Source organism: Tupaia chinensis, unplaced genomic scaffold (genome assembly GCF_000334495.1).
Source record: "Tupaia chinensis unplaced genomic scaffold, TupChi_1.0 Scaffold000704_1, whole genome shotgun sequence".
In the NCBI taxonomy this organism is placed as follows: domain Eukaryota; kingdom Metazoa; phylum Chordata; class Mammalia; order Scandentia; family Tupaiidae; genus Tupaia; species Tupaia belangeri.
Window position 1 is genome coordinate 455,230 of NW_006160227.1, and position 16,057 is coordinate 471,286.

The window sequence follows — 16,057 nt, forward strand, 5'->3', positions numbered from 1 at the left end:
CCCCCCAGGGAGATGGCCACACTGCAATCCCTTCTCCTCCATTCTCCTCTGGAGGTTTTGGGCACGCACATGCCCGGTGTGAGTTTTAAGCTGCTGGGCCTGGGGCTTGAACCTCATTCAACTACGTGGGAGTCCAGTGACATAACCACTATACCATCTGCTGGTCCTGTTTCAGCATCTCTCTATCCCAGCACAATTTTTCGGTATTACTGTTACAGATTGTTATACACACACACCCTTAAGGGAACGGGGGTATATAGAACATCAGAGGAAACATCATTTAAATTTAGTTGTAAAATTCAAAAAACTTTGGGATCCTTAGAAAAGATTCTTTCTTCCTTTTTTTTTTTTTTAAAGAGATTTTTTGCTCAAGAGTATATGTGCTCACCATAGAGACAGAAAGTGAGAAATCGTCCCCCAACCCCTGTGGAGGATGGCCATGCCACAATCCCTTCTCCATTCTTCTCTCAGGATTTTGGGCATACATGCACATGCACTCGGGTGAGTTTCAAGTCACCAAGTCTGGGACTCAAACCACAGTTGATTACATGGGAGACCAGTGCCTTAACCATTACGTCACCTCTGGCCCAGAAAAGATTCTTAAACTTTATGTCAACTGAACCTTCATTTTTACTTTGTTTCTAATCAATGAAAGAAAGCACAGAACTTAGGGACTGGATGGCGCCACAGAGGCAAGAAGGGATCCTCTGTGAGGCTAACCTACATGGGGAGGTTCTTGGTTCAAGTACGGAGACCTCCCTGAGGACCTCAGAAACACACCTGCCTGTGATACGGGGCTGGCTCAAGGCTGGAGGGTGGACTGGTACTCCATTGGAGATGCCTATCTGTCTCTTGTGGAATAAACAAAATAATTTTTTTTGGAGATGCTTTTGCTATAGGGCGCATGTGCTCGCCAGAAAGATAGAGACAGAAAGCGAGAAATCACCCCCCAGGGGGGATGGCCATGCCGCAATCCCTTCTCCTCCATTCTACTCTTGGGATCTTGGGCACACATGCACACATGCCTGGTGTGAGTTTAACTGGGTCCAGGACTTGAACCGCGGTCGGCTACATGGGAGTTCAGCGACATAGCCATTACGCTAACTGCTGGTCCCCAAAATGATTTTTCAAGTTAAAATAAAAGAGGAAGAATTCTGAGGCAAAAACTGAAATTCAAGCTGCCCATAGTCCCAGCGCTTTGTCCAGGGCCTCCCGATCCCAAGCGTTCAGCACGCTGCCCAGAATGAACACTCCCAGTTCATGATTATTTTTAGATTTTTCTATGGGGCACACGCATTTGTCAGAGAGAGACACAGAGAGAAAGTGAGAAAGCACCCCCAAGGGCGATGGCCACACTGCCGTCTCTCCTCCATTCTCCTCTTGGAATTTTTGGCAGGCATGCACACGCGCCCAGCGGGACCGCGGGCTCCAACCACATTCGGCCATTGGGATTTAGCAGCTGTCACCAACACACCGCGGGTTGGTCCAAATAATCCCCACTTAAAAGTGAGTAATAATGAGGCAAGAATCACCAAGGAACGGTGCAAATCGAGGCCAGATGAAAGAAGGGAAGGAACGGCACAAATAACGAGTAAGGGAAGCACAGCAGAGCAGTTACGCTGGGACGACCCTGCAAGTCAGGAACGAGCATTTCTCCAGCAGGTTTTTTCAAATAACCACAACTAGGGCCAGCAAGTGGCATGGTGACTGAGGCACTGGACTCCCACACGGCAGACTGCAGTTCAAGTCCCGTACCTGGAGGCTTGCTTTCTCACTTTCCCTGTCTCCCTCTGGTCAAATAATAATAATAATAATAATAATTAATTAATAAAATAAAATAATTCTTAAAAGCAAAAACCACAATCCCTATTATGAGTTCAAATAGGAAACAATCAGACAACAAGGACAAATGAAAAGATAACTGGTGGGACCAGCAGTTGGTGTAATGACTGTGTTGTTGGACTCCCATGCAGTCGACCGTGGTTCGAGTCCCGGAACTGGTGGCTTAAACTCGTGCCGGGCGTGTGTGTGTGTTGCCCAAGATCCTGAGAGGAGAATGGAGGAGAAGGGATTGCGGATGGCGTGGGAGTCCAGTAACATAACCATTGTGCCATCTGCTGGTCCCTAGTGCTTTCTCTCTCTCACTTTTGGTGAGTGCATGTAAAACCTCTCAAAATTAAAAAAAAAAAAAAGAAAAAGAAAAGATAACTACCAAAGTTCAACCAAAGTTTAAGCAAGAAAGAGGAAAGTTAAGCTATTGCAGAAATGGACACCATCCTAAGAGCAATAAAAACAACAGAAACAACAATGAAAATGGGGTATCTGCAGGACAGACCAGGAAGTCACAGTGACTGACAGAAGGATGTGCCGTATCTCAGGTGTCTGCTAGAAACATTCTGAAATGAAGCCTATGACAGATACCGAGAGAGGCGCTCTGGGCTGGCCCCTGGGGCAGCAGTTAGCAGCTGCACAGAGCAGGCAGAGGCCACGTGGCTGACCAGAGCTGGAGTCCCATCCAGTGGCTTGAAAAACACACGGTGCACCAGTGAGTGCATGCCCAGGGCCCCACGGGACGGAGCACCATGAGGCCAGGCCCTGTGGGGAATGCTCGTGTGCGTTCACAGCTGCGCTCATGCTCTCTCTTGTTCACTCGCGACCTCTGTCCCTCGTGCATACACACACGTCCATGCTGGCATTTAAAAAAAAGAGAGAGACAGAGGGGCCGGCAGGTGGCGTGGTGGTTAAGGCACTGGTCTCCCACATGGCTAACCATGGTTCGAGTCCAACCTGGCAGCTTGCTTTCTCACTTTCCCTCTCTCTATCTCTGGTCAAATTTTAAAATAACAATAATAAATAAAACTAAATAATTTTTTTTTTTTAAAAAAAGAGAGCGAAAGAGAGGCATTTTCCTCTGGCTAACATCGTATCGCCATTCTGCTCTCAGTAAAAGCCAATCCAAGGAGCACGTCACACATCAACAAAGTCACAGAGAAATGAAGCCGGAACCTGGTAACACCATGATTCTCCAAGTCGAACGGCACCCGAAGCCTGCCCTGTCTTCAGGCTTTTCAACTGTGTGAATTCATAAATTCCTTTCCTTTCTCTTTTAAGTAATTGGAATGGGTTTGCCATTACTTGCCACTGACAGCTTCTTGACCGAAGAGCTTTATAAACAGAAATGAAAACAGCAAAATGTTCATTGTGTTCAAATAACATCCCAGAAGACATGAGAAACAACTGAAAAATCACAAAACAACAGGAACATACAGTAAGGTGGCTTGTCAAAAGCTTAATCTATCAAAATCCAATATGAAAACAGTGACAGCCTCGAAATGGACTCCCGACGAGAGGGACTGATGCAGCCAAATGCTTTCTATTCTAGGGTTTCTTGGAGCCAGGGCAGCCACGTAACGCAGATCTGGGCATAGCCACACGAACACGGGTCTGCTTGGGGCACCTGGAAAAGCTTCTGCTTCTCCTAGTTAGAGATAAGGCCAGCTGTGGCTCTGATACCGTTTGTCCTCTCTTCTGTCTGACTGTCTGGAATGTAAATGTGATAGCTGGAGATAAGGCAGCCATTCTGTGACCGTGACACGAAAGTCATGAGAAGGCTGCAAAAGCGACTTAACATTGGTTACCTCGGAAAAGCGAGGAACTGGAGATGGGAGGGATTTTCTTTATGGGCTCGATTTTCCCCTCACTTCATGCACTGAATTTTCCTTTTAAACATTTTATAATAAAAACTGGCAAATAAAGAAAAATGACTATTTTGGAACTGTAAGAGGAAAGATGAAGCAAGGTCACTCAGAGGAGAGAGAGTTGAAAAGCATTCAGTTCAACATCTGGAGAGCGGGGTCGTGGTTCCAAGTCTATCTCCAGCTCACTGCGTGTTTCCGGGTTGTCACCTCCTCTTTCTTTCCTTTCCTTTTTTTAGAATTATCTTATTTAATTTTATTTATGATTGCTATTATTATTATTAATTTGACCAGAGGATGGGGGGAGAAAGTGAGCAAGCACACCACCGGGTCCGGGACTCAAACTGTGGTCGTCCATGTGAGAGTCCAGTGCCCCACACGCCACGCCACCTGCTGGCCCCTCCACCTCCTCTCTCTGAAGCTCACTCTTCTCAGTTGGATCAAAAGTTTGCTCCGGTCCTTCTCAATCCTAAAACTCTGTGAAGAGCTGACTTCAGCCTGAGAGCCCGAGGGGAAGGGCAGCTACGAAAACAACTTGGTGACAGAGCTGGGGAGCCGGCGTGGAATGACAGTGACACGGGGTCGTATAACGAGGTGCGGCGCGAGCTGGTGCGTGTCAGGCTGATGGCCTGGTTAGCCCTTCTGGAATATGTAACGGGTCCTCACTTAGAAGCTGTACTACGAAATTTCATATGCACCATGAATACGAGGACACTTAATGGCTGTCACACCTAAAAATAATATCTTATACAGAGTTTTAAAATATTGTATAAGTAGGGGTCAGCAGGCGGCATTGGGAGTTAAGGTGCTGGGTTCCAGCTGGTTGACTCAGCCGCTCGAGTCCCAGACCTGGTGGCTTGAAAATCACGCTGGGCATGTATGCATGTATGCCCAGAATCCCGAGAGGAGATCGGAGGAGACAGGACTGCAGCATGGCCATCCCCATGGGTGGTGATTTCTTACTTTCCCTTTCTCTCTGTCTGTCTCCCCAGTGAAACCATGGATCCTATGGCAAAACTCTAAAAAAATAAGAGAGAGAGAGAATACCAGTCACTCAGAAGCCAGCTCTGTTCCAACTTTACATTTCTTTTCCCTAGATTAGCCATCCCAGTTCCTTTGAAGGCATATCAGTTTTTTCTTTCTTTCTTTCTTTCTTTTTTTTTTTGGAGAGGTTTTTGCTACAGGGTGCATGTGTCCGCCAGACAGACAGAGACAGAGAGACAGAAAGCGAGAAATCACCCCCCAGGGGGGATGGCCACGCCGCAATCCCTTCTCCTCCATTCTCTTCTCGGGATCTTGGGCACGCACGCACACGCGCCCGGCGTCAGTTTAAGCCACCGGGTCCGGGACTCGAGCCACGGTCGGCTACATGGGAGTTCAGTGACATAGTGATTACGCTAACTGCTGGTCCCGGCGTCTCAGAGTTTTAACCACCATCGTTCTGTTCTACTTCCTTGTTGAGACAGGATCCAGCTTTCAGAAGACAAGTGCCGCGGTAACGGGCTTACTGCTTCCGGTCCCCTGAGACGTCGCTACCGTCAGCTCTTGACTCTCCCACTCCCTCCTGGTCGGATGAAGGCCCTTAGATCCTCTGTTCCTTTCACGCAGGAGTAACTGACATAAACCAAAACACAGCAAAAACGACACGAAATAGCCACATGCCACCAGACGGTATTTACTAGCAAAGCTTCAAAATGTATTTGAGAAAGCCACATTTGGAACTGGTGGGACGCGTGTGAACGAAGAAATAAGCACCGGAATCCAGAGAGTAAATTCCCTGATGACTAAAAATCTATTTGCCAGGGGATTTTGCAGAGTACGCCCACACGGTAGAAACAGGTTCCAAAGTAGACTCCTTAAAAATTACTAGTACTGGGGCCAGCAGGTGGTGCGGTGGTTAAGGGCCCTGGACTCCCACATGGCCAACTGTGGTTTGAGTCCCACACCTGAAGGCTTGCTTTCTCACTTTCTCTCTCTCTCTCTCTCTCGGGAAATAGTCAAATAATAATAAGTAAAGTTAAATCAAATCATTCTTCAAAGAAAAAAAATTACTATCATGGAGAGAAACATTGTAACTTCTTATACATCCAACTATCTACACATGTAAACTCAATGACACACGCCTACACACAAGCCTACCTATCCCGGGTCCTTTCCATGCAAGAAGTAATGGCGGGCCAGTAGGTGGTGTGGAGGTTAAGGCGCTGGCTCCCACATGGCTGACGTCACGGTTCGAGTCTCTGACCAAGTGGCTTGAAGATCATGCTAGAGGCGTGTATGTGCATCCCAAAACTCCCAGAGAAGGGACTACAGCATGGCCATCCTCCCTGAGGGGTGAGCAAGACAATACTAGTAATGATGATGATAAGTAAAAAGAAAAGCTATGAACAGACCTGGTGGCTCTGCCCCAGACTGCAAGGTGCTTCCTAGAGGGGCTTATTCTGATGACACACTCTAACCACTCACTTGTTCTTTTTTTTTTTTAAACTTTAACTGGGAAAATGCCACAAAGCCAAACCCTGACTCAAAGCCCAGGGTCACAATGCCTCTTTTTAAAAATTATTTTATTGGGAACCAGCAGTTAGCGTAATGGCTATGTCGCTGGACTCCCACGTAGTCGACTGCGGTTCGCGTCCCGGACCCGGTGGCTTAAAACTCACACCGGGCGCATGTGCGTGCGTGCCCAAGATCCCGAGGGGAGAATGGAGGAGAAGGGATTGTGGCGTGGCCATCCCCCCTGGGGGGTGATTTCTCGCTTTCTGTCTCTCTGTCTCTCCCTGTCTGTCTGGTGAGTGCACATGCCCTATAGCGAAAACCTCTCGAAAAAATTATTTTATTTAGCTTTATTTATTTATTTACTTAATTTGACTAAAGAGGGACAGAGTGAGAGAGAGGAAAGTGAGAACGCAAGCCCGCAGGTTCGGGACTTGAACCATGGTTGGCCATGTGGGAATCTTGCAACCCCAAGTACCACAGCACATGCGGCCCCCATAACACCTGGTAAAGATAGGTTTTCAAAATGTCTGCCATTTTGAAAACCAATAGGAAATTTGCCTAAAATTCTAGCCTGAACTCTAGATATTCATCAACCTGATTACTGTTCTTTTTTAATTATTTTATTTTATTTATTTTAATCTGACAGAGAGGGACAGAGTGAGAAAGAGAGAGAGAGAGAGAAGGAGAGTGAGAGAGCAAGCCGCCAGGTCCAGGACTCGAACTCCAGTTGGCTCTGTGGGAGTCCAGCGCCCTTAACCACCACACCACCTGCCAGCCCTGGATTACTGTTATTTTTATCACCTCCCTCCTTGCTTCAGTTCCCACTTCCGGCTCTACCCTGTCATTAAACTGTCAGGAAACTGTGAAATTTCTGCTGCCACTTTGTAGCTCAAAATCCTCCCATTGCCCATCTCCCCCAGGCAGAGAAAGCTGCTCCTCTGGTGAAGTTTCTAAATGCTTTAAGATTCTAGATGGAAGGAGCCAGCACATGGCATAGCGGTTACATCGCTGGACTCCCACGTGGCCGACTGAGGTTCGAGTCCCAGACCAGGTGGCTTAAAACTCATGGTGAACACACGTGCCTGCCCAAGATCCTGGGGGGAATGGAGGAGAAGGGATTGTGGCGTGGCCATCACCCCTGGGGGGGGGGTGTGATTTTTAACTCCCCCTCACTGTCTCTGTCTCTCCTTCTCCAACGAGAGCATGTGCCCTATAGCAAAAACATCTTTGAAAAAAAAAAGATTCTGGGTGGTACGCTCAGTATTCTGCAGGGGAGTTGTGGGATTAGGACACCAACAAGAAATCTGGGACTTTCTGAAATTTGGGGGACACTTCAAGCCGTCATCCTACACAGAGAATTAATTTGAGCCCTTTTAGCAAAGCAAAAATATTCTTGAACCATAAAACTAAAACGGAAGTGCAGAAGGTCAACTTCACACTAATGCAGGGTGACGAGTTCTTCCCCAACACTGGAAGTTAACTTGATTTTCTAAGGCTGTGCACTCAGGGGTTAAAACGGCTCGAGAAGGGAAGAGCCCGCGTCTGTTTGGCGGTTTGCTCTTTTCTCTTCCTGTTATAAATTATCTTTAAAAATCTCACCATTCCCATTCTCTGTCCCTCGAGCAATATCCTTGGCCAAGTTCTCCACGATCCCTCGTGAGTCTCGTGGTGCAAGCGAGGGTTTCTCGGTCAGAACAAGCACGAACACCACTCGTCAAATTTCCACGAGGTAAAGACATCGTCCAGAGCCACGTCATCCTCGCCGGGGGAGACTTCGCTAAATTTCTCGACACAGCGAGAGGCTTCCCAACATTCCTCCAGCCCCTTCAATGTGCAGAGGAGGACAGAGAACTAGCTACCTAAACCAGGAGCTTTATGGTAAAAACCGCAACTGAGTCCCCTGGCTGCTGCTGCCGCTGCTTTTTTTCTTTTTTGAGAGAGCTTTTTTTTTGCAATAGGGCACGTGTCCTCGCCAGAAAGAGAGAGACAGAGAGACAGAACAAGAAATCATCCCCCAGGGGGGATGGTCACGCCGCAATCCCTTCTCCTCCATTCTCCTCTCGGGATCTTGGGCACGCACGCACACGCGCCTGGTGTGAGTTTAAGCCACTGGGTCCGGGACTCAAACCATGGTCAACTACATGGGAGTCCAGTGACGTAGACATTATGCCACCTGCTGGTCCCTCTCTTGGCTTCTTTATGTGTGCGTCTTCTAGCAACGCACATAAGGCAGAGGCAGCCAATTACGAGAAATAAAATCTACTTACAGGGCCAGCAGATGGTGTGGTGGTGAAGGTACTGGTTTCCCACATGGTTGACTACTGTTCGAGTCCTGGACCTGGCGGCTTGCTTCCTCACTTTCCCTCTGTCCCCCTCTGGTGAGCTCATGTGCCCTATAGCAAATTTAAAAATAACAATAATGATCAATAAAAAAATTGCGAGAGATTTTTGCTAGAGGGCATACATATATGCTCGCCGTAGAGACAGAGAGACAGAAAGTGAGACATCACCCCCCAGGGGAGATGGCCATGCTGCACGCCCATCTCCTCCATTCTCCTGGGATCTTGGGCATGCACACGTGCCCAGTGTGAGTCTGAAGCTACTGGATCTGGGACTTGAACCATGGTCACCCATGGTCACCCATGCGTGAATCCAGTGACGTAACTACTACACCATCTGCTGGCCCCGGATAAATTAAAAAAATTAAAAACCTTTCTATTTATAAGCATTTACCTAAGAAGCTCCCAGTAAAAACAATTCTATAAAAGGGTAAAGAGAATGCTGACCTCTTAACTGAGATAGAAAGGGCAGACACTGGACTAAATTCTTAAGTCTACTGTTTAAGGTACTGACTTTTTTTTTTTAATTTGCTAGAAGGCACGTGCATTCCCTGGAGAGACAGAAAGAGAGTAAGAGGGTCGTGCCGCAATTCCTTCTCCTCCGATTCTCCTTGTGGGATTTTGGATGCACACGCACAGGCTGTCGAGTCGGTGACTCGAACTGTGTAGTCAGCCACGTAAGACCTGGCCGCTGTAACCACCACGCCACCAGCTGACCCAGTACGGAACTGAAAACAGCCAATTTCTCCACCCCCATTTGTTCAACCAGGCAGATTGACAGCAACTCCGCTGGTCCGCACAGGAAAGACACTATATTGACTATTGTTGACCTGAGCAGGGCAAAACAAAATCATCTAAGGATCATTCATAAATTAAACAATTAAGGGGAACCAGCAGCTAGCGTAATGGCTATGTCACTGGACTCCCACGTAGTCGACCGCGGTTCGCATCCCGGACCCGGTGGCTTAAACTCATGACGGGCACGTGTGCGTATGTGCCCCGGATCCTGAGAGGAGAATGGAGGAGAAGGGACTGCGGTGTGGCCATCCCCTCTGGGGGGTGATTTCTCGCTTTCTGTCTCTATGTCTCTCTCTGTCTGTCTGGTGAGTGCACACGCCCTATAGCGAAAACCTCTCCACAATAACTAAAGAAATAAATAAAATTAAACAATTAAGGTCTAATTTCTCAGAAAAAATTGAGAGCCACTGGGTCTGAGACTAGAACCACAGTCAGGCCAAGTGGAAGTCCAGCACCTTAACCGCCAGGTCACCTGCTGGGCCACCTGCTTTTGTTCTTAAGGACAGAATCTAATCTACGTAAACAAGGGTTAAGGGGCTGAGAGTCCTCATCCAGGACACTACACCCGTGTAGATTCTGAAGTTCAGCCAAGGTCAAAGCTAACCGATATCACTGAAATCAAATGTAAAACGAAATCGCTTTTTATGTCGGAAGGCATCTTGCATAAGGCAGGGAGACAGAGGGACAGCACCTCCAGTGATGGGGTCTGCTCACTTTCGGTCCTTTTCCTCCATGTCTCCATCCTGCGACCAGTGTATTTCAAGCTCCCAGGGAAATCGAACCCTGGTCAGCCTTGTGGGATCCGGCTTCCTCTATAGAACTCTTAACCAGCAGGCTGTGCTGACTGAATATATTCACAATCTCCAATGTCTTTGAAGATACCAACTGGCTGGGGCTGGCAGGTGGCGTGGTGGTGAAGGGCGCTGGACCCCCACATGGCTGGCCACAGTTCGCGTTCCGGATCTGGGGGGTTGCTTTCTCATTCCCCTCTCCTCCACTCTCTCTCTCTGGTTAAATTAAAATAAATAAAGTTAAATAAAATAACAATTTAATAGAAAGAAAGAAAGAAACCCAGAGCTGCTCAGCTCTTGCCTCACCCAGGGCAGAGCTCTGGTCACCTCGGGGCTCCAGGTGGCTGGCTGGAGATGACGTCATCCTGTTCTCTTTCCAAAGCACCGGTGGCCTTGGCACCTGTCGCGACTCCAGTAGAGGCGGTTTCTTGCTATTCTAAGCCTCCATTGTTCCTGATCTTGAGAGTCAGTGATCAAAAAAATGGTCACTCCCCTTCGGTGACACCCACGCCACACCCCCTTGTTCTCTGGAGCACGCCAAGTCTTGATGGAGTCTGTAGGTAGACCCCGACTGAGAAAACGCTAGGCTGTCCCAGCCTGCTGAGTACCCCCTCATTTTATTTTAGCAGATCCTAAAATCAACCTAATGAGTCAGGACCCAGCTTTTACTTAAAGGAAGTGGAATACAAAGACTAGATCAGGCCTACCAAACCACCCGGGGTGGAGTATCTGATCCATTTTTGCTTATATTTTTCCTTGATGGCAAAATAGACCCCAATTTTAAATATGTGAAAATATTCACAGGCGAGCAGGTAGCATGGTGGTTAAGGTGGTGGATTTCCACATGGTTGACTGTGTGGTTCGAGTCCCACACCTGGCAGCTTGAAAATTCCCCCACCCTGGGGCGCGTGAGCATGCATGCCCGGAATCCCAAGAGAATGGACAAATGGTTGCGGCGTGGCCACGCACCCTGGGGACTGCTTTCTCACTTTTCCTCATACTCTCTCTGGTGAGTGCCTAGGCCCTACAGGAAACTCTAAAAAATTTTCATTTTCATTTTAAAATTCACACAGCTAAGACATCTGTCCATGTAATTATTATGTGGACAAATTCTTCCCTTGGAAGCATGATTAACCCTTGCCGCTTCATCAGTGAGTCAACTTCCCTTGGCCACCAAATGAGGAGTCTGGTTTCTAACACAGGAGCCAATGCAGAGGCCACACCGGCCGAGCCTGGGGCCGAGCCTCCGCCCTCTCCGACTGCTCTCTCTGCATCACTGTGGGCCCACAGGGACTGAGCTGATCTGAACACCTGCACGGTGGTCGTTAGAATGGGCCACACAGGGAGGCCGGCGAGTGACATGGTAGTTAAAGTCCTATACTCCCACACGGTCGACCGTGGTTCGAGTCCCGGACTTGGTGGCTTGCTTTCTCACTTTCCCTCTCTCTCTGGTGAGTGCACATGCCCTGCCGCAAATTTAAAACAAACAAACAAAAATGACGAGGACCAGAAAAGGAGTAGTGGTTAAGGCGCTGGACTCCCACACGGCCAACTACAACGCCAGTTCCGGACCCCGCAGCTTGAAGCATGTTAGCGCATGTGCGTGCCCCAAAATCCTGAGAGGATTCTGGAGAAGAGGGGACTGCAGTATGGCCATCCCCCCAGGGGAGTGATTTCTCATTTTCTGTCACTTTGTCTCTGTCTGTCTCTCCAGCGAGTGCACATGCCCTATTGCAAAAATCTCTCAATAAAAAAAGATGATGATGATGAATAAAATTAAATACATAATAATAAAAAAAAGACCACACAAGTGCTACCCCTCTGCCAAGACCCTCGGAAGCAAAGTTACACTGTTGTGGGAATTATTTTAATAACTCAGTAGCTACAAGATGACCTTATGATCACCAGATATTAAAACCAAATTACCAGGACCAGCAGTTAGTGTAATGGCTATGTCACTGGACTCCCACGTAGTCAACCGCGGTTCACGTCCCAGTGGCTTAAACTCACACCGGGTGCATGTGCGTGCGTGCCCAAGATCCCGAGAGGAGATTGGAGGAGAAGGGATTGCGGCATAGCCATCCCCCCGGGGGGTGATTTCTCGCTTTCTGTCTCTCTGTCTCTCTCTGTCTGTCTTTCTGGTGAGCACATGCGCCCTGTAGCAAAAACCTCTCCGAAAAAAGAAAAAAAAAAAATTACCAAAAATAAAACATCCTGTAGACATCTCAAAACATGAAGCATCACATTAAAGACAGACCCAGGCGTTGTCTTAGACATCAGCACCCATGCCCTGTCTGCCCCTCAATCCACCTTTCCCACTAGAGTTGGAGAAAGGCTGGGCCTTCCCAGGGCCGGCGGAAAGGAGAGACTCCTCGAGGACCAGGAAGAAAGGCAACCTCTGCTTGTATTTTCACTAAGTACCTTCCAGGGTTACCCAGCACGCTGATTAAACCACTGTCTGCCGAGCAGTGGAGTGACTGTTTTAGGTAATTTATTCCTTTTAGGCCATCCAGATACGCGCCTATTGTGTTACGACACACCCACCCTCTTACTGTGTGCTTCAGCTCTACCCTGTGCGCTTGAGGAGTTCTTCTATTCTCCTCTGGCCGACAGAAGGAAGCCCGAAGGCTATCGGGGATTACAGACTGAAGGCATAACCGGCACTGTTCGCTTCAAAATATGCAGACAATAACATCCTCAAGAAGGCCCAGTTTCCAGTTCTCCAGGAGCGAAAGAAAAGAGAACCATTTAGGTCACTCAGACGTGCTGGGAAACCGATCTCAAGTAGTAGGACATTTTTCTGTTTGTAATAAAACACTCCAATCAGATTACATACACAAGCCTTTTTCCCGTGTTGAGAATGTGAACCGTCCCTACAGTGTAGAAGTTTATAACAAAAGTTAAAATAGAATTAACCTAGCTGAGTCAGACTGAACGAGCCTAAATCGGCCCGAGAAATCTACTCAGAGTTTGCACGTGACATTCAATTTGTCCATAAGTTCTATGACCGTCCCCAGGTTCTCTTAATACAGGCTGAGAACCCCTCATCCAAATGTGTGGGACCAGATATTTCAGACTGTGGGGTTTTTTCCAAGTTCTGGAACATTCACAATGAGGTATCTTGGGGATAGGACCCAACTGTAAAAATGAAAATCATTTATGTTTCATATACACCTTATATCTATAGGCTAAAGGTCATTTTATATGATATTTTTGTATAGTGTTTTGTCTGTGACCTACACAATTTTTTTTTTTAAAGAGATTTTTGCTATAGGGCAAAAATGTGCTCACTGGAGAGACAGAGAGACAGAAAGCGAGATATCACTCCCTGGGGGGGCTGGCCACACGGCAATCTCTTCTCCTCCATTCTCCTCTTAGCATATTGATCACACGCACATGCACCTGGTGTGAGTTTTAAGTCACTGGGGCTGGGACTCAAACCACGGTGGACTATGTGGGATCCAGCGATGTAGCCACGATCCCATCTGCTGGCCCCACCCATGAGACTTTACTGTGAAAAATACATTTGACCTCACTCAAGGTCAGAATAGGCATATCAAAACTACACCGGGCAGATTCATCCGATCCACTTCTTTTTGACAAGTAGACAACTTAGATCAGTGAGGGTACCCCCACAGCTAGTGTACCCGACCCCACGGTGATAAAAGCTTGAGCTCCCAGGGCTTCGTCACTGAGAGGCTCTGTGGCTGTTTACGGTCCACCTGCTAGTCCACACCCGTGTGAGGGCAGAGCGGGAGTCTTCCACTTGTGTGCTGCGTTGGCTCTCAAATAGTTTCGGATTTCAGAGTATTTAGTATTTCGGATTTTGGGCTTAGGGATGCTCAACCTGTAATGTATTATTATACTAGATAATAGTAGGTTGTCGAGAAAGTCATGACGTATTTTTTCTGTTTTTCTATGCAAAAAAATGAATCGCTGCTTTTCTGATAACCCAATAAAAAATACTATTTTTGTTGTATTTGTCTGCTTGTTTATTTTTGCTATAGTGCATGTGCGCTCTCTAGAAAAAGAAAGAATTCACCACCACCACCTCCCAGGGGCACCGCCATGGCGCAGTCCTTTCTCCTCCACCCCCCTCTCTGGATACCGGGCACGCACAGGCTCCTGGCATGTCTCTCCAGCCTCTGGGTCCGGAAGGTGAGCTGTGTGGCCAAGGCCCTGTGGGATCCGGCTGCCTTCACTTCTTTTAAGAATTATTTATTTCATTTATTATCATTATTATTATTTAAAATTTACTATTGGGCACATGTGCTAAACAGACAGAGACAGAGACAGAGAGAGAAAAAGAGAGAAAGAGAAAGTGAGAAGCACCAGGCCTGGGAGTGAAACCAAGCTTGCCCACATGGGAATCCAGTGCCTTTAACCACCATCTGCCGGCCCCTCCACCTTACATTTTTTAAAATTAATATTTATCACTTCGAGATAGAACACCAGACATGAAGCAGTAACTCTTGTACTCTTGTTCAGCAAGTAACTTTACCTTCGCGTTAGGAGGAGCACTTAGGTTCGCTGTAACACGTTGGGGAGTGATCTTCAGTGCTGGTGTCCTCTGGCCTTTCGCCCTTCCCCTCCACATTAGTAAAAAAACACGTGCCCTCTCAACCGTGCAAATGGAAGCTCCCCACCTGCCCTGCACTCTGACACGTACTGCACTTTCCAGCAACGAGACTGGCTTTGGTTGACTCTTTCCATCGAAGTCCCTGCTGGCCAATTAGCCTATCGACAACCCATGTTTATCTCAACTTCTGGAGACACTAAGGAGGCTTTTCGTTCCAGATCGCTGAGAGTAAGCGGAGAAGGAAAGGGCCACCTGCAACGAACAGTGCGCGCTAACGCCCACGGATAACGGAACCCTCGCTGGGTCCGCGCTTGCAAACAGAAACCAGGAGGCGGAGCTGTTACCTCCGAGGAAACGCGGGGGAGAACCGCGCATGCCCCCAGACCACGGAGAGGGCACGTGACTCCACACAGTGCAGAGGACCCGGCGCCGCGGAGCGCCCCACGCACTCCACTGACTTACGTTTCTCGTCATCGGCGTGCACCAGGGATGCTGCCCTCGACAGAACGTCCAGGGGAGTCTCCATTCCTGGTCAGAGCCTGGAGGGAACATAACGGGAAAAAATAATGTAAGCAGAATCGAAAAGCCTCACGACCAGCAGCTGGCGTCATGGCTATGTCGCTGGACTCCCATACAGTCAGCCACGGTTCGAGTCCCGGACCTGGTGTCTTAAACTCACACTGGGTGCATGTGCGTGCATGCCCAAGATCCCGAGAGGAGAATGGAGGAGAAGGGATTGCAGCGTAGCCATCCCCCCGGGGGTGATTTCTCGCTTTCTGTCTCTGTCTCTCTGGCAAGGGCATGCACTCTACAGCAAAAACTTCAAAAAAAAAATTGCTAAGACGGAACCACTTGGTTCTTCCACTTGCTCAGTCCACCTGTCTTGGCAGCTGCAAGGGACCCTGTATGACCCTGTGGATGTCACTTAATGCCCACGATGTACTCAGGAACCCCTGTGAGGTCATTCCACTGCTGAGTCAGAGCATGCTCAGTCCAGTAGGAAACTCTGTATCTTTTATTGCCAGAGGGGCATGTGCACTCAGCACTGAGAGAGAAAGGGAGAGGGCAGGAGGAAGCACCCACCGACGGAGCCTGCTACGACATCCCTCCTCCTCCAGTTCCCATCCTGCTGGGATTTTGAGCATGCAGACACATGCAACCAGGATGTTTTCCAAGCCACCACGGACAGGATTCAAACTGTGGTCAGTCATGTGGGATCCAGCTTCCCTAACCACTAGACACTACACTACTGGGCTGGTCACCACACCCCCACAAGGCAGGTGTGCTTGCTTGGAAAGAAGAGAGAGAGACAGTAAGAGGGAAATCAACCCCCAGGGGGTGGGTAGCCACACCGGAATC

General features: G+C 48.3%; 1 protein-coding gene across 3 annotated transcripts in view; it reads right to left on the reverse strand.

Moving 5' to 3' along the window:
* VGLL4 (vestigial like family member 4) overlaps nucleotides 1-16,057 on the reverse strand; it is a 168,480-nt gene that overhangs the window by 122,036 nt on the left and 30,387 nt on the right. For 2 of the 3 annotated variants that reach the window (XM_006160637.3, XM_006160638.3), the window contains one exon: nucleotides 15,161-15,237. In XM_006160637.3, the coding sequence (XP_006160699.1) occupies nucleotides 15,161-15,224 (64 nt within the window). In that variant the 5' untranslated portion in view covers nucleotides 15,225-15,237. Of the gene's footprint in view, nucleotides 1-14,620; nucleotides 14,949-15,160; nucleotides 15,238-16,057 lie in introns of those variants that run through there. The other variant, XM_006160639.3, reaches the window with a different exon arrangement.